The 26,590-nt window shown below is 40.5% G+C and overlaps 1 protein-coding gene across 1 annotated transcript in view; it reads right to left on the bottom strand.

Moving 5' to 3' along the window:
- Positions 1-26,590, bottom strand: part of LOC126188411 (DNA mismatch repair protein Mlh3-like) — a 174,503-nt gene that overhangs the window by 76,740 nt on the left and 71,173 nt on the right. Inside the window, exons 5-7 of the mRNA XM_049930014.1 lie at positions 10,494-11,208; positions 8,791-10,395; positions 2,117-2,286 (exon numbers count right to left, since the gene is read on the bottom strand). Of these exons, the coding sequence (XP_049785971.1) occupies positions 2,117-2,286; positions 8,791-10,395; positions 10,494-11,208 (2,490 nt within the window). The remainder of the gene's footprint in view (positions 1-2,116; positions 2,287-8,790; positions 10,396-10,493; positions 11,209-26,590) is intronic.

The following is a 26,590-nucleotide window of genomic DNA, read 5'->3' as shown; positions in this document are numbered from 1 at the left end:
AGGGCAGCCTACACATCAGGGTGTGCAAAACCATTTCTTGTCACTGACAAGTAAGTTGCCCTGCGCAGCAGGTTGATAAGGGCGGCTCATACTACTCCAACAAAACACTCCTGTCATTCTGGGCAGCCTATGTCTTGGGGGCTGGAAAATCATTTCTTGCCCCTGATGTGAAGACTGCCTTGCAATGCAGGTTGGTAAGGCAGACCAATTCTTCTCCCATACAATGTGCCTGTCGTGCGGGGCAATGTGCCTGTCGTGCGGGGCAGCCTACATGACAGTGGCTGAAAAACAAGTTTCTGAGTTATGTCCACTCCCATGAGAGCAAGGGGGTTCTAAATGCAGTGCTGATACTAATGAAGTTTTCCATCCGTGTACCAAATTTGGTTGAAATTGATCCAGGGGCTTGGGAGGAGGTGCTGGACACACATACAAGCATGCTGCTCTCTCTCTCTCTCTCTCTCTCTCTCTCTCTCTCTCTCTCTCTCTGAGTGTGTGTGTGTGTGTGTGTGTGTGTGTGTGTGTGTGTGTGTGTGTGTGTGCACATGTGTAGATGAGCAAACAATGTACAGGAACATAATTTTTATGGTGAGTTTAATAGAATTTTTCTTACTCAAATATGCATCAGTTGGTCTGGCAATCGACATAGCAATGCATCCACATGCTTAGAAGCCTACACTCACACAGGGTGTACCATTTTTACACCATATCACCACAGCACGATGCTGTGAGAACTTTTCTTTCCTTTTAAGTGCTCTTGGTCAGAAACTATGTACATTAAGTTTAGTTGCACTTAAATAATAACTACTGCTTTGTAAGCCATGAGCTGTTAACCTACTAGCTAAACCATTTACATTATATTACAAATCTTTTACAATGATATTTTTGTCACTGGAAGAACAGAATGCTTAATCATTGATTAAATAAAAAGAAGGAATTTGCCCAAGATAGAACCCTGTGGCATCGTCCCTTCTTTCACTTTACAGCATTGTGTTTCACATTTATGAGATATGGAAACAATCACTGGTGAACTTTCCCCCTAATTCCACATTGTTCTGACTTATGCAAAAGCATAGCATGATCCATACAAAATAATCCTTTTGTCAAAGCAGCGAAGGTGGCTACAGTCCTCAATGAATCATTTAACCCTGCAAATGTTTCACATACAAAGGAAGAAATAACATTTTCAATTGACCCTCCTTTTTTAATCCAAATTGTAACTTTGATGACAAGTAATATGGGGCTTTTATTACATAGTGATAATTAATGGCATTCATGACTGTAGACTGTACCCCATTTTGTTTCCAGACCATACCATGCTGAGTGAATGTTCGCCTGACATGTTTTTTGCTCTCAACTTTCCTGACTATAGGTGATAATGACTAAAAAAATAACATTTCTCTCACTTACATGCTTGCACAGCCATATTCTGCACGCCTGTGTTCACAATTAAAATACTGATAATGGTTGAGTGCACACTTCAATTTCATGTAACATAAATTATTATTCTTGTAAGTTAAGCTTAAGTCATGTACTAAGCACTAATGTAAGCAAAAGGTACGTCAGAAGTGGGAGTGACAGCACATTATATTTGGGGTGCAAATGGAGAGAGAGGAGTAGGTTAGAAACTATTAACCCCCCTCTGAACCCATCACTGGATCGGCATCCATTTCCATTGGTTTTTCTCCCATCTGTACCTTTAAAATAATTTGTGAGTGAAGCTAATGATGAACTGGTTGAACTTATGGGTAACATAACTTAATTCAGTATGGTAAAACCATGTGCAATGTGTTATACCATGGATGTTTACTTTGAAAGGGATTTCACACAGCTTCAGTCAACGCCACAATTCTAGGCACGAAGGCCACAATCATCAAGCAGTGCAATCAATGGTGCATTAAGTGCATTTTATGTTTCTCATAAACAATCTGTACACAGTATCTAACATAACTACCACTGTTCCACTCACTGAAATGTTCTGCTGAGTAATTCCCATTCCACACAGATTTAACACATTCATCACTGAATATATGAGCATGAGACTGTAAGTCCATCATATTCCAATGTCATTTTTACAATTTATGAATCAGTATGCATGTTATTGAGAAATAATACTTACATGCATATTACAAAATATATTTTTTTTGTATTCTGTTGGATACATTATCTGCGATACTTTTGCCGACAACTTTGCAAGTTTCTTTTCATACAATGATTCATCGGGCTTTCTGGAGTGCTTTATCCGGCTTTCAGCATCAAGTAATAGTTTCTTCACAAGTTTTTTAGACTCTGCATTGGGAACATAAATATTTTTGTAAATAAACAGTAATAATTAAGAATACAAAACAATTGAGTTAAATGCATTCACTGTACTGTCACAAAGTGAAAAAAAAAATATTCTGGTAGATACCATCTGAATTTTAAAGATGTCTTTTAAATGAATTGTTCTAACTTACATATTTACAAGATAGAATAGGACTGCAATTAAGTACATATAGATTTCTTTTATCAGATAGATTCATTCAAAACTAAATGCCTCTTAAAATGCAAGTTTGAAGGAATTTCATTTTAAAAAGAGTCAACAGCTCACTTGCGGATGAATGACAGTTATGTGTACGAAATGAAAAAATCCTGATTTTGTTTTATTTCCAGAATAAATCTTTTACTCTTCAGTGGAGTGGGTGCTATTTTGAAAATGTCTGACTATTTAAAACTGTTGCTAGACTAGGTCTCAAACCTGGAACTTTGAGTTTCGTGTGCAATGTTCTTACTGACTGAACCATTCAGGTACAATACCAATAGGTATCTCCTACTTCTCAAACTTCACAGAAGCTCTCTGGTATACCTTGCTGGACTAGCACACAGGGAAGAAAGAATACTGCACAGAAGTGGCTTAGGCACACATTAGGCTATTGTTTTCAGAATGAATTTTCACTCTAATGCTAGTGCAGACAGTTTTGAAACTTCATTTCTGCCATTTTAGCTCGAGTGTCCTCAGTCAGGCAATGATGGGCAGAGGTGGGCAGGAGTGTACAACATCTTACATGTGTGCAGCCTGGCAGTCAGGCCATGGCATTCATGACTGTAGGCCTTGGTTGAGTGTCTGAGGGCAGGGATAGGGAAATGTCTCATACACACAAACATGGTACATAGGGGAGCCTGGCAGGTAGACTTTATTACCTGTGCCAGCCCGTGGCAAGGATGATGGGCGCATGTGGTCACCCATGCCCTGTAGGATAACACTGGAACAGATTGCCCTAGGCTGTGACTAAGTCATTTGTTCACAGTATCATTTCCTTCCGGAGTGCTAATACACCAAGGTAGGCATCAGAGCTTTTGTCAGCAAGGCACACATCTGAGCTTTTGTGAAGTTGAAAGAGGCAGTGGCAGAAGCTAAACTGTGACGGTGGATCATGAACTTTGCTCAAATAGCTCAGCTGGTAATACCAATGCCTGCAAAAGACTTGGAGCTGGATTATAGTCCAGGTGTGACAAACAGTTTTAATCTGCCAGAAAGTTTCAACCATGATTTTGTTTGTAGCTGGCAATGTAGCACTTGTGATATAATTTCATAATCAATCATGGATTGTAGTACCAAAGTTGATCATGACACATAACAACAAACTCTTTTGCCCTAATACAACATTTTTTAATTTCTGTGAATACTAACCAAAAGTAGGTTGGCAACAGGGCACAAACATGTCCAATGTCGACAGTTACTGCGAGCTTCTTTTGTAAGATTGTGGATTGTGATTATTTTTGTGGATGTGAGGTTGGTTTCCATGTTGAGGGATTTGTGGAATGATGGTGAGGAAATGTTCAAGGAAAGAAAATTGTGTAAAGTTAACAGGAGATGATTTAGGTGCAGTAGGAGTGTATCATGGATAAATTGAGGCAGGCGGGGTTCAGTTGTTATTCTATCCTGGACTTCCCATTGTTGAACAATGTGGATAGTTTAATAGACTGCTACTCACCACTTAGAGGAGGCACTGAGTCACAGACATGCACAATGAAAAAGAATACTACAAATATTCACCTCTCAGAGTGCTTCATCAAAGAGCTGATAATAAGTTTCGAGTGCAATGCAGATCCCACAAAGCCATGGACCCAAGTTGTCAACGATGCACTATGCAGGCTGGTGGTGACTCCATAATGGTGTGCACCGTGTTTACATGGAATGAACAATGTGGATAGGAAGGAAGTCCATGAACAGATACTTAGGCATCCCCTTGGACAAATGACAAAATTATAAACCACATTTGAAGAACTGAGCAAGAGAGCCAGGAACATGATGAACAAAATTATTAGTCTTTCCAGTTATGATTATACACTGCCAATGCAAACAATAAGAATGTATCATCACACTATCTTAACTGCAATCATGGGATATTGTGATGATGATGATGATGTTTGGTTTGTGGGGCGCTCAACTGCGTGGTTATCAACGCCCGTACAATTATCCAATCTTTGCTCAGCCCAATTTCGCCACTTTCCTGGATGATGATGAAATGATGAGGACAACACAAACACCCAGTCATCTCGAGGCAGGTGAAAATCCCTGACCCCGCCGGGAATCGAACCCGGGACCCCGTGCTCGGGAAGCGAGAACGCTACCGCGAGACCACGAGCGGCGGACATGGGATATTGTGTGAGTGCTTGTATGTACAGACTTCTGCTCAGAACATCAACATGGATAGCAAACACGGTGCAACGGGGAATACTTCTTTGGTTGATGGGAACTTTGGCAATGTATCAGATGAGGCATTGCAAGTAATACTTGGAATATGTCCAACCAATCTCCAGATATGGAAAAAAGCAGCAATGTATTGGCTGAAGAAAGAACAATAGGAATACATGCCACAAGCAAGTAGCAAATTCATAATAAGATACTCCAACTGTTGCATAAATGATGGGATGATGTGCAAACAGCATGGTGTACCTATTGTTTTCTGCCAAATACAAAACAGAGGCTGGGAATGAGGCATCTGAATCCTCAAGAGGCCTAACACACTTTTTGACTGGTCATGAGACCTACACTGACTATTGGCATCAAATTGGTAGAAGACAAACCTCCAAGTGTACATATGGTGGAGAAGGTCCATCAGAACATACTATCTGGGGATGTCTTCTGTATGCCAATGTTGCTGATACTGCTTGGCAGCAACTGAATCAGCATGGAAATCTTGGTGTCAAGGAGATACTGCATTGTGGGACAGAATAGCAGATCTTGGGCAACACTGACAACACTGTTTCAAAGAAAGCTTGGGCAGCACATCATCTTATCATTCAAGCTCCATCTACTGGACTATGAGAGGTTGCAACAGAAGATCGAGGAGCAAAGCAGTGAAGACAGCTGAGGTCAGCAGTTGCGGCAGAAGAACAGCCAACTCTGCATGCACAGCCATTGCAACAACACTAGAGTGAAACACAGTTGTGGGTCGTGCCTCCACTCAAGGAACCAGAACTGGGAAGACGTGAGCTGGTGTGTGGCTGCACTATCCGGGGATGTCTTCTGTATGCCAATGTTGCTGATAATGACTGGCAGCAACTGAATCAGCATGGAAGTCTTGATGTCACGGAGATTCTGCATTGCAGGACAGAATAGCAGATCTTGGGCAACACTGACAACACTATTTCAAAGAAAGTTTGGGTAGCACATCATCTTATCATTCAAGCCCCATCTACTGGACTACGAGAGGTTGCAATAGAAGATCGAGGAGCAACACAATGAACATAGCTGAAGTTAGCAATTGCGGCAGAAGAACAGTCAACTTTGCATGCACAGCCACTGTAACAACACTAGAGTGAAATGCAGCTGTGGGCTGTGCTTCCACCCAAGGAACCAGAACTGGGAAGACGTGAGCCAGTGTGTGGCTGCGCTCCTTACCAGCAACAATGATGCTGCCTCAGAACAGGGAAATTGCCCCTGCAACCCAGGAGCAAACATAGTGAAAGAGGCAGATGTAACCACAACACTCTCAATAGGGCCGAAGGAACTGGCAGCAGGGGCCTACAGATCAGGATGCAATGGAGTGCATCGTGGAATTTGACAGACAAGAAAGGATGTTTTGTATTAGTAGCAGACATAGCTAGATTTGATAGTAGGTGTAGTTTCTATTTAAATAATAGGAATAGTTTTTTCTAATTATTATTATTATTATTATTATTATTATTATTACTAATGCTAGAAATAAAAACAGTGATGGGAGATAGTACTGTGTGCGAGGTTATAATGTATATTACATAATTTGTGTAAGAATCAATACCGTCTGAGTTTAAATTATAGGTAATGCCACAGTGGAATGAATGTATGAATGAAGAAATGAATGAATGGATAATAGTCTATGTATGAGACAGAAAAAGAAATCAAAATATACTGCATGAATTTGGACTGCAACTAATATTAGAGTAAGTACATCAGTATTAAGAAGAAGCATTATAACATTTCAAATAGATGCTCAACAAAAGAATCCTAAAAAATGTCCTAAACTACAGACTAAACATCAAAAGAGCTGCAGAATGTTCCATGAAGACAAGGAAGGAAAACTTTAATTTTAGATCGAAACAGTCTTCCAAGTACTAAGTCATGTCAGAATGATGATGATGATGATGACTCTAACAAAGAAACATATTTGTAATTCTAATTAAGCAAAACTTATCTGCAGGTACCACAAACACACACACTCTAAATGAAAACCAATGTGTAAAATTCCTTGTTGTCCACTGAGACAAAACTACACATATAAATTTTTCAAGGAACTCTATTCAGCATCTTTTGCACCTTGAAGTCTCTCCCCTTGTGTTTACAAGGGTGCTAGCTTATTTTGCACATTTATAATTATTTTTGTCTCATTAAATCATCTTTTGCAGAAATGTAGCAGAAGCAAACAACACATTCATTCAGCAAAAGGGAGTATTAATATACTGTGCAAAGCAGATGACCAAACATTCTGCAGAGTGGGCTTCAAAAATCTTGCTACTCTTATGCACCTACTACCCCATAAGATTTCCAGGAATTTGCTGCTAGTATTAATGACCAATTTCAATTCAATCTTGATTTACATACCTACAAAACAACAGAGAAAAATAATTTCCACATACACTTGCCCTTTCCCTCAGGAGGGAGTGGATTTTTGTGTCCTGTGTGAAGGTTTTGTTTCCTGACCAACTTAACAAAAAAGCACTTCTCTTATGTCCATACCAATAGCAGCATAGCGTGGTACAACTCACAACACTGACACTGTAAATATTGCTAAAATTTGACAGTGCTGCTAAGTTTGGATACTGTGTGATTAAAAGCTGCTGTAGAAAATACAGTTAAAAGTTTAGTTTTAACTCATCTGCAGAAGTGTCAGCATACATGTATTTACAGTAATTAAGTGTCAAATAATGATAACAGTCACATTCCCAATGACAACAAAGCTAAGTACTTACTGCAGAGTTACTGTAAACAATAAAAAAAAATTCCTAAAGTGCTATTTATATAAAGGATGGTTGAGAACTATTCATCAGTTTGTATGATAAAAATAACAAACTACATAACTGTACAATAATATGGAAAGAATAGATTCATGCTCACCTGATAGAGGTGGTGTTGAGTTGTTAACAGGTACAATGACAAAGAATGCTACTCAGCTTTTGGATAAAACACACACACACACACACACACACACACACACACACACACACACAGAGAGAGAGAGAGAGAGAGAGAGAGAGAGAGAGAGAGAGCCACTGTGGTCCCTGAGTGCTAAGGCAAAATGCCTTAGCACCCAGAGACCACAGTGGCCATATGTGTGCAAGATGTGCTTGTGTGAACATTTGTGAGTTTTCTGTCTAGCTTCGGACATGTCCGAAAGAACAGAGACCATCGGTGACCAAGCAGCTTGTTAGAATGAAATTACAATGAAATGAACACCCTTAGCTGCTTACAGGCATTGACATGCGTCAATGGGGACAGATGAAAATGTGTGCCCCGACCGGGACTCACCCCCCGGGATCTCCTGCTTACATGGCAGACGCTCTATCCATGTGACGTTGAGAATGTGAATTTCGTGGGAGGCATGCCAGAGATAAATCCCTGCAGTCACGCTATCCTCTGTGCCCTCGGTGGCTCAGATGGATAGAGTGTCTGCCATGTAAGCAGGAGATCCTGGGTTCAAGTCCCGGTCGGGGTACACATTTTCATCTGTCCCCATTGACGCATGTCAATGCCTGTAAGCAGCTAAGGGTGTTCATTTCATTGTAATTTCATTGGTATGTATTCTCAGCACACTCTTGACACTGTGGTTCTCTTCTGAGTTCTCTAATGATTCCCAAAATGGAAAGTCTCATGCATCTAGCTGTAACTACCATTCCGTGTTCAAAGTCTGTTAATTCGCAGCGTGTGGCCTTAATCACGTTGGAAACTTTTTCACATGAATCACTGAGAACAAGTGAAAGCTCCACCAGTGCAGTGCCATTTTATACCTTGTGTATGTGATATTACTGCCATCTGTATATTTGCATATTACTATCCCATGACTTTTGTCACTTAAGTGTATAAAAGGGAAGACAATGTAAATGTCATAGCTTTTCTGAACTAATTTTATTCTTGTATCTATATACAGATAATAATTTTCATTTAGTACACTTACACTCACAATAACTGCTTAAACTACAAACTAACTTTCTACTTTTTTTTAACAGAAATGGTTATAACATGTCATATGACACATATGAAATGTGTCCTTTCTGGATTTCTTAAACTTTTCTGCGCACTTAAAAATATACTTAAATCCACAAAAATCTCACCTGCACTTTCCGAACCAACAGCATTTCTCCATTTAGCTTCAGCCGATGCATTTGTAGAAGAGACATCGTTCAGTAGCATTTTGTGGAGCTCCTGCCGAATCCCTGGTTTCAAGTCACTCTTGTTGTGAAGTACTGTTTTCTGGATCCCTGGTGACAAGCCTTTTGGCAGGAAACTGTATCGCCCTTCAATCGTGTATTTCATGTTAATATTTTCTATTGCTGGTGCACTATATGATGTCACCCCACTTTCACTATGAACATAAAAGGCTCTTCCAGAAGAATCAAACAGTTGGAGCCAAAATGGTGATTTACTAGTGTCTTCACTTTGTTCTTCACTGTTTGTCATTTGACTATTATAAGCTTCTTGTGGGATCTCAGTTTCTCTCAATTTCTCATTGACTACTGAGTGACTCAATCCTTCCTGTGGTGAGTAGTGACAAAAAAATTTCTTTTCTTCTTCACCAGCAGATTCCCTGTCTTCATTTAGTAAATTCCCATTATAAGACTGATCAAAGTACACATTTGAATTTATCACATCAGTTACTTTTGTCATTTCAAGTAATCTCTGTTTTTCACTTGGCGCATCACGTCCGTCACGGCTGACTCTCTTCCTGTTCCTATTTACTTTTACAAAATCATTAAAATGACCACCTGCATCACACTCTTTGCGGCAAGACACACCATTTGCCATCAGATTTTCCTCACATGTGGAATAATTATTCACATCAGAGTCTGGACTTGCTACTTTCATTTCATTATCAGAAAATCCTTTGTCATTTGTAAAATAAGGAGATCTAATGAAGTCTTTAGTTGCAAAGTCCCCTTCTGTAACACAAAATATATCATTAATGCTAAGTGATTCTGCTGCAGATATTTGATGTGTTTTTTTCTGTGTGCATTCTTCAAATGTTACCTCTTTGAGATGCGCAAGTTGTATATCTTGTGTGATCTTACAACCTTCATTGTTAAATGCAGTGGAATTGCATGCTGGATCCTCAGCACTTATGTGTTCATATTGATTTCTCTTGTGCACTGATGGATAAATTTGGTCTTGTTCATGTAATTCTTGTGATAATTCCTTATTACAGGTTTGAACAAATTCTTCAGCATTCATAAAGCTACTATGTTTTCCACTTTCCTTCATCCTTTCATGATTGTTCTTAGACACCTGGACATTAGCAAAACTCATATCCTGATGGTCATTATGCATCTCAAAACTCATATCCTGATGTTCTTTAAGACTACTTGAGGATACCAAACTTCTACTGTCTTCAGAAACAGTAATTTCCTTTCCACAAAAAGGATAAAACTCCTTTTGAGGCTTATCCATGCCTAAATTTCCATAAGACTTTTGCTGCAAAGTAAACACATCTGAAACATTAGAAGAAAAAGGAGTCACAGCATCTGATTCTGATAGCACAGACATTGAAGCGGGAACTTCACTATTTTTACAGAGCTTTCGATCCATTGTATTTGATGTAAGGAAAACATCTGTTGAAGAAACTGGTGTATCACAACTCAACTGCTTATATGTTGTGCTAGTTTCAGCAAATGAAGTTTCTTGTTTCTTTAGGAAACTTAGTACATGAATAAGCAGAAGTATCTCCTACTGCAACTTCATTAGTTATATATTTGTCAGTGCACTTGGGTTTATTTGAAGTTCTGTGAGATGTTTCTTCATAATTAAATGTTGTTTTATCAACTTTTAAAATGCCACCTCTTCTGGCTGGTACCCCCATGAAATGCATGTTTGATGTGGAGTGTAAATGGCTCCTCATCACTGCTTGGTTCTGTGGATTGGTTTTGAAAAGTTTCCTTTTCGATGGTCTCAAGAAATGTCAGTGGTGAGGTTCCAGGAACTTCTGTTCCTTCAACAAGAGAACTATCTATCAAATTTTCTTTCTCTAGAAACTGTCTCATACATTCTTCAAAACAATTTAGTATGTGCTTCCAATTCCTGAATTCAATTACTGTTTTCTTAGGATCAAAGCATATGTCATATTCTGCATATGAACACTGCAAATTAAGAACATAAACACCAAATCTATTCCGTCGATTAAGGTTTGGCATTGACAGTAGACTTTTGGAACTCATTTCCTTTGGTATGGGCTTGTAACGCCATGGCCCATTGGCTCTTAAAATAGAGCTCTTTGCTAACATATTATTCACTAATTGATGTATTTTTGTGTTCAGCACAACTCTTTTATTAACATACACAAACTGTAAGTTTTTATACTTTGAGGACTCTTTCCCAATGTACCCATGTATGGTCAAGTTATCTGCTTTGTACTGTACAGGTGCCAGGGTCTGACCAACAGTCATACCAAACAAGTGGGAAAAACAACTTTGAAGATCAGCACTTCGATGTTTTTGAAGGATTGTGCATCCTTTGCACTCGTCATGAAGGCTGAATGATATCTGAAAAATAGAAAAAAAAATAATACACATACCATTAGGCTCATGCAAAATTCAATCTGGAAACTTGTAGAGGAAGAGGGGGGGGGGGGGGGGGGGAGGAGGTCTGTTAGTAATGATCAACAGAAATTTTTTAAATTAATTTTATTAAACTTAAGAACTCAGATGATGAACACCTCCACAACAAACAGCTTTGCATGAGCCACTATGTTATGATGTACAATTAACTCCCCCATACATTACATCACAATGAATTCTTATTTGTAACAGTTTTAGTGACTATTCCTCTGATTTGAGTTCTTTGTGTACCATAGTAAAGAATAATACTTCTAAACTTTAACACACTCTCTGTGTTGGTTGTTAAATATGAAGCACATATACAAATGAACAAACAAAATAGGTTCCCTACTGAAATCAAACAACAAGAACCTCAGCTTCACTCCAAATGCACAGTTTTAAACTACATTTCTGAAATGCTCCTGCTTGTTTCAGATCTTTAATGTCCAATATGTTCAACCACTTTACACATGTACCCAGTATTAATCATTAATTATGTTCGGTATGGACATTGCAAATGACTTGAACAGGATTTCCCTTACAAATGAATAACAACATTTCATTCTTCTTGTAGCTGCATCAAATCAACTAATTCTATACAATAAAACTGTATCTATTCAGTTTACTATTCATTCACAATTTTGGTTTAAGAGGGAAAAAAAAGTCCTTTCACAAAAACCAGAATGTGGCAATAGAGATAACCTGAAGTCTGACAGTATGTTTTTGTGTGGTTTCATGTGCTCAAATAATATCATTTTTCATACTCACTGTGTTATTTCAGGATGGACAACTGAAAATTTTATTTCTTGAATTGTATTTTCAAATGACTGCGTTTAATTTATATCAAATACCAAGGATGGACAAAAATATGGAAACACCAAAAACACACCACTTAACCAGGCCTTATATGGTGTAGGAAAACCATTGTCATTCAAAACAGATTTCCGTTAGCTCAGTATGTATAAATACAGGTCCTGTATGGTTTTCATTCTTCCTGCAAAATAATGGCAAAATCATGAAATGATTATGGGGGTGGATAGCAATCATGCACCCTTCTCTCCAAAACAGGGCACAAAGGCTCAAAAATATTGAGATCTGGTGACTATGGTGGCCAGGGGAGAGGTGACAGTTCACCCTCATGTTCATAAAACCAGTCCTGGATGATGTGAGCTGTGTGAACAGGGTTCCTGTTGACTTGGAACACAGCATTATCACTGGGGAACAAACACTGAAACATGGGCTGGACTTGATCAGCCAAAATGGTAACATAATCCTTGGTAGTAATGCAGCTTTGCAGAGCAACCATTGGACCTATTGAATACCATTATACAGTAGTTCAAATCATCACCGAACACCTCCCTTGTCCCACTCTTGGGGTGTAAACTCTGCCAGAAGGTGGAAACAATGTGAAATAAGGCTCATCTGACCAGATGACTTTCTTCCATTGCTCCACAGTCTAGGGTTTATGGCTTCACCACCATGATTTCCTGTTACATGTATTTGCATCACTGATGAGTTGTTTTGGAATTGCAGCTCACCTTGCAGTTTCCTGCTTATAGAGCTTCCTCCATGTCATTTTGGTGCTGACAGGTTTCACGAGTGTGACATTCAGTTCTGCAGTGAACTTTTGCAACTGTCATATTTTTATTTTTAATCACAATCAGCAACATAAATACGACTGGGGCCTGCGGGTTAATGCCCTGGTAGGGACGGGCATTGTGATCTATCATACATAGAATACCACACAGTGGACACAAGTACCGTTAATCTGGGAACATTTATAATACAGGGAGGTTGAGCAGAACCACTCTATAGAGCTTGGTTAAATATCAGCTACCAACAGTGCAACTAGCGACCGTTATGAGTCTGGTGGGAACCATTACTGCAGAGCCATAAACTAAGTGTCAAATTACTCTGCATTGACCACCACTTACATGCAGCACAGAAACAGAACCACTGTTCAAATATTCCACACCAAGTACACCCTCACCATATTGTTAGTTGGTGTTGAAGACAGCTGATCTGGGTGGTGGTGGTGGCAGGAAGGTCAGTGGATGTAATTCCAACAGGTCACACCTTCAACAGCCGATCCTACTACAGGTAGACCAGATCCTTTGGACCGCCAGTGTCACACTCTCCATGCTCCACATCTTTTGTTACCCTGACATATTCTATTGGACCCCTGGAGCATTGGAAGCCAGAAGGCCATGGGCTAGCACCACACTGCTTCAGTCCACTTTAGCCACTCAGCTCCCTCCACCTCACCTTGCCTCACAGTCTACCATCAAATCCCCCTTTTCCAGCACACACGTGCCCTCTCGCTGACTTGTCCCATGCACCAGAATCTTTGCAGGAAAGATGTGCTACAATTTATTGATAGGTTGGGCCATGGCTTAGTAATGACTGATGATACTCTGCTCAGGTAAGCAGCCAGATAATGTAGTCATCTTTACAATTTTTTTTTTTTTTTTTTTTTTTTTTTTCAATTCACCGACTGGCCGTCATCTTCAGATGAGTATGCTGATGCACAATGTTACCATAACTGAGTTTTGAACAGAATTAGTGAGTCCTTTATACACCACAGCTGACTCACCGCACATCTGTGAACAGCAGCACTGCTGCCCTCAAGTGCAAGTGAACTAGTAGCAAACTGGAAGAAGAAATATGCAAAACAATATATCACTAGCAGAACACTAATTAAAAATTACCCACTGGCTGAAATCAAAACTGCTGTTGTTTAATATCAGACAAATTCAGATACCACGTCTCAGTTAAAGAAAAACCCTTATCCCTATTAACAAAATTATTGGGTAAACAAATGTCGATAGATTCCTTTAGAACATATTCCCAGTAGCAGGAAGTAAGAGTGATCACTTGCGGTGCATTACACACCATCTTATATCCCTCATTAAGACAGTGATCTGCCACAGCAGATTTCTCTGGCTGGAGCAAACAAGTGTGATGACGGTGTTCTAAATGTCGGCCCTGAGTAGTAGGGATAATCTGGCCAATAAAAGCCACCCCACAATGACAAGGAATTTGTATACTCAGTTTCCTTGGTCCCAAGTCATCCTTTCAGAGCCAAGACGGGCTCTAATCTTAGCTGGTGGCATAAATACACATTTGATGTCATATCTTCTTAGTATTCTTGAAATGGTTGAGGATATCGATATCTACATCTACATCCATACTCCGCCAGCCACCTGACGGTGTGTGGCGGAGCAAATGGTAAAAAAGGAACAGATTTACAAGTCTCCTCCAACGGTTTCCCCAGTGGTCAGAACTGAAGAGCACAACATATTTGTTGGTCAGTATCACCATTTTTTTTTTTTTACAAACAAATTCCAGAATCAAAATTTGTGTGTCAGAAATGCCACAGGCTCTCTTCACCAAAGTCCGCTGGTGTGGTGGTTGACAGCTAGTCACATGAAGATAATGACCAGTAAGCGTAGGTCTACTATATACATTATGCCCCAATGTCCCACTGTCATTTCTGTGAACCAAAACATCAAGAAAAGGAAGTTTGCCATCCTTTCACAAATCTGATACTAGGATGGAGACAATTAAAAAGATCTAAAACATGATTCAGAGTATCAATCCTATGAGGCTAAACCAGAAAATTATCATCAACATATATCCAAATAAAGAAGTGGGTTTCAGCAACAAAGTCCTGAGTGCCACATCTTCAAAGTCTTCCCTAAAAAGATTGGTGACTAAGGATAAAAGAGGGCTCCCCATACACTCCATCAGTTTGCACAAAATATGTATAAATAAATAAGAAACATGTCAATGTTAGCATATGATGACATAACTTAGTTGTTTAGTCATTGAGTTTCTCACCAGTTAACAAGAGGGACTCTTCCAGAGCACACAGGTAAAAAGTAACACATCATCAAAACTAATATGCAAGTCTGAAGGACCAAAGCACAAAGACTTCAAACACCAGATTAATTCCAATGTATTAGAAATGTGATGCTCACTATTTTCAAGATGGAAGCTGAGAACAAAAGGTAAATATTTGTCCAAACTGTAGGTAGAAGCACCCAGATAGCTCCCAACTGAATGAAGAAGAATCCCATGTTTGTGAACCTTAAGTAAACCGTATAACTTGAGGGGGAACAGCAGTTTCAGTGTGAAGTTTTTTAAGCACCTCATCAGAAAATGAGCTCTCCTTAAGAAGTGAAAGAGTCTTTCATTTTATTCATTCCATAATGTATTGTGTAGTCTTCGTCATGCCAAGTCCTCCAATAAAAGATCCTGTTTAGCCAAATAATCTCCATGTGAGAGACAAACTACAACACTGCTTTTGTTGGCTGGAAGAATAAATAAATCTTGATCTTCTCTCATGCATCAGATGGCCGTCCTTACAGGGGATGAAATGTTGCTGCCTGGGGGTGGTGCTCGACAAACCTTGAGGGAGATGACCTGCCTGATTTCTTCCACCAGGTACTCAGGAAAGTGGGACACAGCTTGCTCAATGCATAAATGTTAATGAAATTAATCACAATCTGTCAATGGGTGTCATCATTAGATATGGTGGCTTGAGGATACAGTTAATAAAACTTAGATGACTGATGACTGACAGTACTCTTCTGCACTGAGTCCGAAAATGTCCACGAGGAACTATCCAACCATTCCCATGATGCAGTTGCACAGCTTAGATGAAGTCTCCAAATGCAAATAATATAAATCTTCGGATATAAACTCCAATTGTCTACATGTAAAACAAATGTGTTCACATACTAGGGTAAAACTAGCATGCTTCTTAATCTCATTAGCCATTTTCTTATCAACATAATGGGCAATTCTGGCAAACATAGGAATAATACCTTCATTATGGCAACTCAGTAAAAACACGAATGCACTCAGCAGCATTCCTTTCTTCTTGCGAAGGTTATCAGACTTCCTGACAAGATAACCATCTCCTCCCACTAAATGTTCTTGATGTGATTACATAAGAAGAAGAAAGGAAATCTGCTGAATGCACATGTGTTGAGAAGTGAGGCATCATGCTGTCAAGAAAGCAGGCATGCCGTGTGAGTCATTCTTATGTCAGAGAAGAAAAAAGAAGTTTCATTCTAGCATGGACGGAACTGTCACCACCAGCTTTCCTGAACTGTGCTGAAGGGAGTTATCCTTACGACATATTCTCTGCTCCTGAAATTATTTTAGCCTCAACCTCTGGTAACCTAATGCCCCCGAACCCTCCTATCACCTCCTCCCTTTTCACATCCCCGACCGTCATTGTGTGCCAACCTCTGCCAATGCAACAGTCCATCCATCCCTCTTCCGTCCTCCTTTCCTTTACCGCTCCCCAGTCATTCCCCTCCCCTCACACCCCACCTCCCGACACTGCACCTGGGAGTCTCAGACAGCACTCTACCTTCTCCCCACCTGTACCCTGCTATCCCACCCTCTTCCACCCCCCCCCACCCCTCCCCCCCATCCCCACGTGTTTTCTTTGCTGATGAAGGCTATGACCAAAAGCTATAATGTGTAACAGTCTTTTCATTGTGCCTGTCTCCAACTCAACGGATCATCTTCAAAAGAGTAGCAATCTTTACTTTCCCTAATATTGTTAAAAAGGAAAACATAGTTTTGTGTGATATGAGATATATCTTATTAATAAAGTCACAGTGGCTACAGTTGTTCAGTATATATTGTGTCAAAACTTCTCCTTGGACAAAAACATTATACTGAAATTTTTCTAGCCTTTAAATTATCAAAATCTTTCAGAGTAGAATCTGAATTCTTTGACTTTAAGGTATCGCTTTCAAAGGCTGAAGTTGACACTCCACACAGTTGTTCTGGAGGAAGTCTTGCTCTAAGGTACATCTTTATCAACAGTTGTGTGTAAAATGTCTTTCAACACTAGCTAAAGATATTGGCCAACATTATGAATGAAAGAATATATCAATACCAGCAGAGGGTGTACACAAGGAGGGGTTTTGTTCCCACTACTGTGGAACCTAGTGATGAATGAACTCATTGAAGAGCTAAATACTAGAGGTTACTTTTGCCAAGGATACAAGGATGACTTATTCATAGTAACACATGGCAAATTTGCTAGTACTGTAAGAACAATGGCACAATGTACATTGAACATTGTAGAAAACTGGTGCAGGAAACATGATCTAAGGATCAGTCTCAACAAATCTGTACTATTTACAAGGAATCATATCCAGCACATGTAATGGAATCTTTGGCTTCTTGGTGAAATTCTACCTATAGAGGGTGTAGTAAAGTATTGATGGTTTACCCTGGATGCAGAACTATTATGGACCTCTTACATAAGGAATACATCTATCAAGGTGCCCTTATGAGCACTAGAAGAGCCTGTGGAAAAAACTGGGGTCTAAATCCCAAGAGAATATACTGGACACACTCCACTGTAATAATACCTATGATAATGTATGAGGCTACAGCAGAGTTGAATAAAGTGAATACAAGGTGGCTGCTAAGGAACTTGGCAAGGTGCAGAGACTGGCCTGCCTAGCCATAACAAGTAAAATTAGCAGCACACCCACTGCTGAGGTGGAGACCATGCTGGAAATGCCTCCATTATACCTGATTACAATGGAGGCACCACCAGCAGCATACAGGCTGAAAACTGGAAATAACCAGATACCTTTTGGATACCCAGAAGCTGATATCAACACAGGGAATGTGTTAAATACAGGAACGGTTGGGAAAATGCTGACTGACTATACAATAACTTCCAGCTGCTTCTATAAATCTTTCAGTGCAGCAAGTGGAAGTAGAAGCATTGGAAGGATGAACCACAGCACCATGCGCGAGACATAGTCTGGTTTATTGACAGACCGAAAACGGACAAAGGCGCAGGGGCCAGGGTTTACGATGTACAACCAACACTAGAGATAGCAATATCTCTATGGAAGTTGGCCACTGTATTCCAGGCAGAATTATCTGCTATCATGGTGTGCACGGTTGAAAATTTGCGTAGGAACTACAAAGACTGCAGCATTTGCATATATTCAGACAGCCAAGCAGCTCTGAAATCTGTCCCTGCAACAGAATCAAAAATCATTGCAGATTGCAAGAAAGCCCTTGGGAGACTAGAGGAAAGCAACAGGGTAAACTTTCTGTGGTTCCCTGATCACCTGGGAATCAGTGGTAATAATCAAATTGACATGATGGCCTGAACAGGCATGACAACTCCATTTATTGGACTGGAAACTGTCCTAACCGTCACTGAGGTAATAGTTAAATCAGGACTACGAAGCTGGATCAGAAGGTGGCAAATAGAATTAGAATGTAGAACTATGATAAAAAAACAAAATATGGGAATATAATAATGCCAAAGCCAGGTTCTAAGAGATGTTCTGTAATCCTGTGTTTGATCTGGAGGCAGATTTACCTCATGGAAGGACTAATGAAAGGCCATGGGCACTTGAAAAAATACCTACACATGATGGGATTATACACAGAAGCCTCTAAGTCTAAGCTGTGTGGTGAGGGTGATGAAACTGTGCCACATTTAATCTTCCAATGCACAGTGTTGGAGACCAAAAGACACAGAACATTAGGGTTATTGAGTCCTGAAGAAATTTTGTCTAATTAGGAACTTGTAAGGGGCCTCCCACTACTCTGTAAGGGTACTTATTGATCTTACTAGAATCACAGAGAGTGAAACTGCACAATAAACCCCATCTCAGTGCAGGCATTAGTGGGGTGAGCATGCTGTTGATTCTGTCTCCCCATTCAAATCACATCAGTTATAAACAGCATCCTACACTCATTCAATGTAATATCTATGAGACTACTGAGCATCTATTCAACTTCCCCAAAGGGTGCCTTTGGAAGAGTTTACACCCAGAGTAGATACATGTTTCTTCAAACTATCTCATCAATAGTTAGATGCAGAAAAGAAACTTAAAACTTCTTGACCTGTACTGAAAATGTTGACACCAAGAGGACATGATTGAGCTGAATCATTCATGACAAGGTTTAATGAGTGAGCCCCACAATGAAAAAAACTGCTCAAGAATTGAGGTCATTAATGCTTTTTTCGAACTCTTATATTTATCCCTTTAATACTCAAATCATTACCATATTCTTGCCATTACATATTTTTCAAAGGCACCTGCCATCTTATCAATTTGTCTAAGAGAAAATCATTGATAAAGTCATCACTAGTATCTGTAACTGGAATATAGCTAAATAAATTTTCTTTGATAGTCATTTCTTCACCACACTCTCTATGACCAAAACAAAGAACCGTTGACATTTGTTCTGTGTGACTCACATTGGGAGTAATGGCTAAAATAATTGAGTAACATGTCACCTAATTTTAAGTTCATCTGAAATGTGGTATTGAATCTGTATTGGAAATGGAGTGATGAATTCATTACTTTACAGAGATAGTGAACATAAGTTTCAAGAGAAGTTACTCTTCGTAAATGCCCTTTCAACACAACAAAGGGTAATGAGCTCTATTAGTTCCAAGACATTCCCATTATTTTCTTTAAAGAAAATGTCTGTTGTTTCTTGAAATGCCAACCTCTGTGTTCCCAGGAACTGTTGTGCGAAACAACCTTTTTAATACCTCATACCAGTATTCTGTCTTAGCCTGAAAGAACCTCTGATTTTCTTCATAAAGTGTTTTGCCTAGAGGTAAATGCAAGTGTAATTCTTGTCATGAAAGCTTTTATATGGTTTGAGGCATTTTCATGTTGCACCAAATATTTTAACATTTTTTTTTTCCACTTCAAAAGCCCTGACATACCTGCAAGTGAGATAGTTTCAGAAGTAAAATGTTTGCAGTAAAAACAAAAAACAAAAATTGAACTTTTTAAATGGAAGAATTTAGCCACTCTTTGCAGGTTTCTTCAGTGTTGGAGAGTTTTTTTCCTAGTCAGCTGCAGTAAATCTTCTACCTCTTGTATCAACAGGAAAATTAACGTCAGTGACTTGAGAAGGGTTGCTTTCTACAACAGTTTCTTGTAAGTCATCAGTTATTTTATCTGGCCATCGCCATCAGTCAGCCGATAAGTTAACAGTAACTGAGGCAGGTAAAGAATGGTTTTTCTTTTTTAAATGCTACATAAACTGCAAAGAAGCTCATATTCCTATCAATCAGATAAAAAATTAATATTAAATGCAAAACTGCCAAATGTGTGAACAAGAAAATTGACAAGTCAGTGCATTCCTATCCTAAAGATGCCTCTGTTCTGGTATGCATAGGAATAGATTTTCACATAAAAGTGTCTCTTTACTCAACATAAGGATGAAATAATTCTAAAAAGTCATTAAATGTTTGTCCAATCAGAAAATGTCAATGTGCCAATAATCATAAGGCTCTATCCTAATATTACCTTCTGAAGATTTTCACAGGAATAGTAATCTAATCTTATCATTTTAACCATCCTTTGGGCCTGGACAGTATTCTTACATTATTCTTAATACACAATGGTCAATATAGAAAATGTATAGCCTCCATTAATATTAATTTTCATTTGTCAACAAAAAAAATCATGACAAGACAAAGCAATGGTGCAGCATGAAGAGCAGTGTTCACCAAGTGAAGTCAAGTGTGATGAACTCAAACTGTATATTAAACTGTGTATTATTTCCAAAAGCCTGGAACAGGTAACAGTAAGACTGACAAACAAGACTGATGGTTTATAGGGAATTTATTGCCAGCTGTTCCAACAGTGAGAGATCACAAGTACCTAGGGCTCATGCCCAAAGAAATACTGGTGGTGGTGGTGGGGGGCATATACAAACACATTTTACTCATAGAAAAGCATTCAAGACTTCATAGACACCCATGAAGATTATCCTGCAAGTTCATTTCTCAGAAACAGGCTTTCATTAACAGCTATGATGCATTTTTCTGACATATCAGATCAGGATTGTCAAAAATGTGAAAGGAAACATTTACTGGAAATGTCAGCACTAACAAAGATCTGAAGGGAAATAGGAGACTTTAGACAATAAGGACAACATGTGTCGGTGATATGTCAGAAAGAAACCATACCATCAATTTTGGCCAATATGCACAAAAAATGAACCTGCGAAATCTTCTACACATTTTTATTCAACAGAACCCACTCAAATTCATATTTTCTAATCTTTTAATACGGGCCAGTACTTTTATGAACTCCAGTGTATGTTTTAAAACTGACTGCCAAAAAATAAAATCTGTGAGTAATAGTACATATTTTCAAGATAAATTTTATAATGTTTAACTGAAATAGATCAAATGTGAAACGATGCACATGGTAGGGGAGGAAATTTTCCATTTTCTTTACGTAGCAGATTTGCTCGTGGTACTTATGAGTACAGACGCACGTGCCTGCTAGCAATGCATCCACAAAACTGCATTTTTATGATGGCTGTACAGTACAAAGATCTGGATAGCCACCAGTCAAACACTTGAGACTATACTGTATTCATCATTTTTTAAAGATCATATTACTCTTTGCAATGACCCATGTAAGACTCCACACCCACAATCTGGGATGCAGCCACATGGCATGCCATGGAAGTGGCAAGACACTAGCACCTGTAGAGGTCTCCACTCTCAGATGCGCACAGACTTTCTGTAGTGAATTCTATCAGCTGGACTAAGGATTGTAGAGTTGGACTCAGCCAGCCTCATTCTGAGTCATATGTTGAGATTCAGCCTACTTGACTCAGAATAGGAGGGCAGCCACGTTCATGTACCAGTATTCTTGATGTAATAAAGAAGCTCTACTTCAAACGTTGGTGCAACAACAAACAGAACTTCTTATGGTCATGTGACAGGTTGTGACAGCATTGCGCTTCCCCCCCCCCCCCCAACCCCCCCCCCCCCCCCTTCATCTCCAGCTATGTTTCTTCTCTGTTTGACAATACGGTAAAAGACTGAGATGCTTACGAACATCATCTACAGCAACATTTCGAGGCCTTCTGCACGACATATGCAGAGGTATGTCATGCACCATTTCTGTCATGGATTTCTCCTGCCTTGTATCAGGTGTTGCAGCAACTGGCTCCATTACAGAAATCTTCTTTTTTGTCTTCTGACATTTTATGCTCATTGTTGTCTTCCTATTATTGATGATGCATGCATGCATGTTGTGACTAGGTTTGAATTCTACTAATGGAAGAAACAGCTCTATCAGTCTTATCATGCCTGGGCCCCGACTCTCCATGACCATAGTCTGAAGTGCCATTTTGTCATGTCCAAGTCAAAAGAGTCATATGTGGATGACAGTTCATGATGTTATAATGCACTCCACCATGGATAAGGAAGTCCATCAATGGGTCCTACAATTAGAAAACCTTTCCCTCGATGAGGTATTGTCTATTGCTCAGTTGTATGAGTTGTATGAGGTCTCACACGCCATTGGTCGGCAACTGGAAGCGTGGTGCGATGTCGTGGCAGTTCAGGGTAACACAGCTGTGTGATCTTTGTGTCCGGGGAGGACAACACAGCAATGGTGCAAGCTGGCCAATCTGGCAGTTTCCACATAGCATGTAAACAGCATTCCAGCTGCCACTCCTTGTTGCCATTATGTGCATCTTGTTACACCCAGCATGGTAGATCAGAGTGTCCTCAGCACTGAGCCATCTGTTGTAAGTGTCAGAAAAAAGGCCACGTTGTGCTAGTCTGCCACTCAATGGCATGGAGTGCAATATCAGACATTATGGATACAGACATTCAGGAAGTGTCTTGAACGGGCATCCATCAAGCTTTTTATCAAGGTTTTAGTTGTCCTGTGACAGTTGCACCTGCAGTTGGACACCAGCATGGAAGAATCCCTGCTTAATGGCCAAACACAATCAGACCTTAGCTCTCCTCTGCTGTCACCAGTTAAGAGGTACCTATGAGGTTATCGTAAACAGCAAATCCCCATGCTTGGTCAGTTCACAGCTGACGTTACCTATAGATCAGCAACTTGCCCTATTACCTTTATCATCACTCACAACACTAGTTCAGCAAATCTTTTTAGGTCTGATGCCTTTCAGACATTTGGCCTTTCAGTCATGGATTCCATACAGTTGGTATCTGCTGGTGTCCCATATCAATAGGAATCTCAGGGTATTTCAGGGTATTTGTGGAGGTGGCCTAGGGTGCAGCATAGACATAAAACCCACATAACCTTGGAGCAGTTGGCTCATACTAGATATTTTCATGTTCAGCTGATTCCAACAGACCTCCACTCCCAAATCAAGCTGGAGCTGGACCAGCTTGTGCCTTCTGGGTCGTGGTTCCCATTTACTCTAGTGAATGGGCCACACCCCTTGTTAACGTAATGAAACTCTCTGATACACTGCAATTTAGCGGCAATTTTAAGGTCCCCATGAACTACCTGTAAGACGATTTTGTTACCAGACATACTATGAGTGACCACCTGCACAATCTCTGCACCATTTTTGAATAACTTTGGGCCATGGGTCTACGTTGCAAGCTGCAGAAGTCTTAATTTTTCCAACCCCTCCCTTGAATATCTGAACCACACCATATCACAGCAGGAGGTCCAACCACTGGACGGACATGCTTCATCCCTTTTTGTTGCACAAACTGTTGGCATTCACAGGAAAAATTGCCTATTACCATAAGTTCATTACCAAGGCATCCACCACTGCATGCTCAGTCTACCATCTTCTCTGCATGGATGTTTCATTTTCCAGACCTTTTTCCACACTGAAGGACTGCCTCTGGTTGGCACTGTGTCTAGCTACTTTTGATTGTAACAAACCAATGGTTTCAGTTACAGACACCTAACAGTACGGAGTGGGGGCAGTTCTCGCCCACTGGAATGCAGACAGCTTAGAGCAGTCACTGGTGCTTTTATCCAAAACTCTCAGTCCAGCACAAGTCTATTACTCCCACGTCGAGAAGGACTCCGACCATTGTGTACATGGCCACCAAATTTCATGTGTTCTTGTACGGCATCAAATTCCAATGCATTATGGACCACAAGCTGTAAGTTTTGTCATTCACTCTCCGCATGGGTCCCCGATAATGCAGCCCACAGACTGCAGTGATGAGCTTTGTTCTCTCCAGATAGCACAATGGCATCCATTTTCACCCCACTGGGTGCCATGCCAATGTGGACACCGTATCCAGACTGCCCATCACTCTGGACCCTGAGTTTGATAGAGAGGAGTTCATGTGTTTTCATTAGGATGTCATCTCCCATCAAGTGGTAGACAGCTTTCCGATCACTATAGTTCGAGTCATGAGCAATGGCGTCACGTTCAAGCTTGTTCTGCGCATCTATGACAAGCATTCTCCAACAACCAATGAGCATTCAGCAAAGTTCTCAGTGCTCTGCTTTGAAATTCATAGCCAATGCAAGCATGAAACGTGATCATATTGAGCTATTTAGTGAATTTTTCTTCCATTTGTTGTGATTTGTCACAGATGATGATGGTGACAAGTGACAACATCTCCACAAGCAAGCAAGAGATGTAATTTGCAGTATACATGCTTTCTTCAAATGCAGAGCATGCGTATGCACTTAGTGCAACCACTGCTTGGAACCCACAACAATGCAATCCCAGTCCATGTCTCAAGCTGTGAGAACTGCCATCATTCATGAATCAGACTATAGTACCGGACTGCTGAGGTCACAGTGTCTGACCCCCTCCCCAAGCCAGTCATCCACTTTGACAAGCAAGGTTGGTCTTCTCATCCTCTGGGCCACACTTCTGATGAACTTTATAATTATATTGTCTTGCGCCATCATCTCTCAGTCTTAGATGGGGATCATCCTCCTCTCGAAGGACAACACATCTCCCAGGGTGATCAACCCAGGAGTTTGCATCAAGAGGTCTTACAGATGTTGCATGAGGGTCTCTAGGCTGTTTCCCACACCAAAGTCTTGGCTCACAGACGTGTACTGGCGCAGCATTGACCTGGAGCTGCATATTTTGTTTGCTATGTCTACCCAGTGCGCTAGTTACCAGGCAGGGGCTTCATTCTCCCCATGGCCTCCAGCAACACGGCCCTGAGAATGCATCCACGTCAATTTTGTGGGTCTGTTACTGAATGTGTTTCAGCTGACTGTCACTGACACGTTTTTGCATTTTCCATATGTGGTCCGTGCTCCTCAGCCACTACCAGAGTTACTATTTAGACTCTTTAAAAAAATTTTCTGTGGAAGGTCTCCTGGGTACTCTAATTTCTGACAACAGACCACAGTTCCTGTATCAGGCATTTCATGATTTCTGTGCGCGGTCAGTCATTCATCATGTTCACTCCTCTCCTTTTTACTTCCAGGGTAATGGGGAGGCCAAGCACATGGTTCACACCTTTAAGGCCCAGATGAAAAAATATCTGCAGAACTTTCCCACCAAGGAGGTGTTACTGTTTTTTCTAACATTTCGCTGCTGAACTGCTCCACGGGTGCCAGCCTTGGACACTGCTCCAGTTCCTCCACCTGGGTGCTCACCTGCTGTCTTGTTCCACTGTACCGGGCTTTTTTCCAGGAACGGCAATCTGGGCACATGGTTTTGGTCAGTGCCCTCACTGGTTACCAGCAAACATCATGCGTCAGAACAGCTACCGGATCTACACATTCCAGGTGGGATACTGGGAGGTCCGGCGCAATATAATAAGCTCAGAGTCTGGGTTGGCACCCATCCACCCATTTTCAAAAATTGGTTCAAATGGCTCTGAGCACTATGGGACTTAACATCTGTGGTCATCCGCCCCTAGAACTTAGAACTACGTAAACCTAACTAACCTACGGACATCACACACATCCATGCCCGAGGCAGGATTCGAACCTGTGACCGTAACAGTCGCGCGGATCCGGACTGAGCGCATAGAACCGCTAGACCACCGCGGCCGGCCCACCCATTTTGGCCACACCACCGCCTTCGCCAGTGACCAAGTTCCTTTGGGCTGCATATCTGTCAGTGTTCCAGCCTCCATTTCTGCCTGTGTCACCACCAGCCAGTGAGTTGATAATGTCACAGTCTCCAGCAGCAGTTCCAGTTGTCCTCCAGCCAGTGGACATACCCCTCACTGGTTCTATATCCCCTGTGTGGTCTCAGCCTGCAGTGGAGTCACCTCCACCTTCCCGGATGCACATGAAAGTGCATGATAACAAAAGTAAAACCATTCCAGGAGACATGGGCCCACAAACAAACTGTTAGTGAGATAATTGCAAATGTGCAGTTATTAACCACCATTGATTTCAATATCAAATAGTGTGCTAATTAGAATAAATGTATTTCAAGTCAGCTTTTTGCTAACTAAATTTTCTATGAGTGCTTGGCAGAACATACCAACATAGTAAATTGGAATCATTTCTCTAATATTCTGTTATTTTGCCATGAACCAGCTTTCAGTTTCTTAGTCAACCAA

This window comes from Schistocerca cancellata, chromosome 5, assembly GCF_023864275.1.
Source record: "Schistocerca cancellata isolate TAMUIC-IGC-003103 chromosome 5, iqSchCanc2.1, whole genome shotgun sequence".
NCBI lineage: Eukaryota > Metazoa > Arthropoda > Insecta > Orthoptera > Acrididae > Schistocerca > Schistocerca cancellata.
This window is presented reverse-complemented; position numbering and strand designations above follow the sequence as displayed.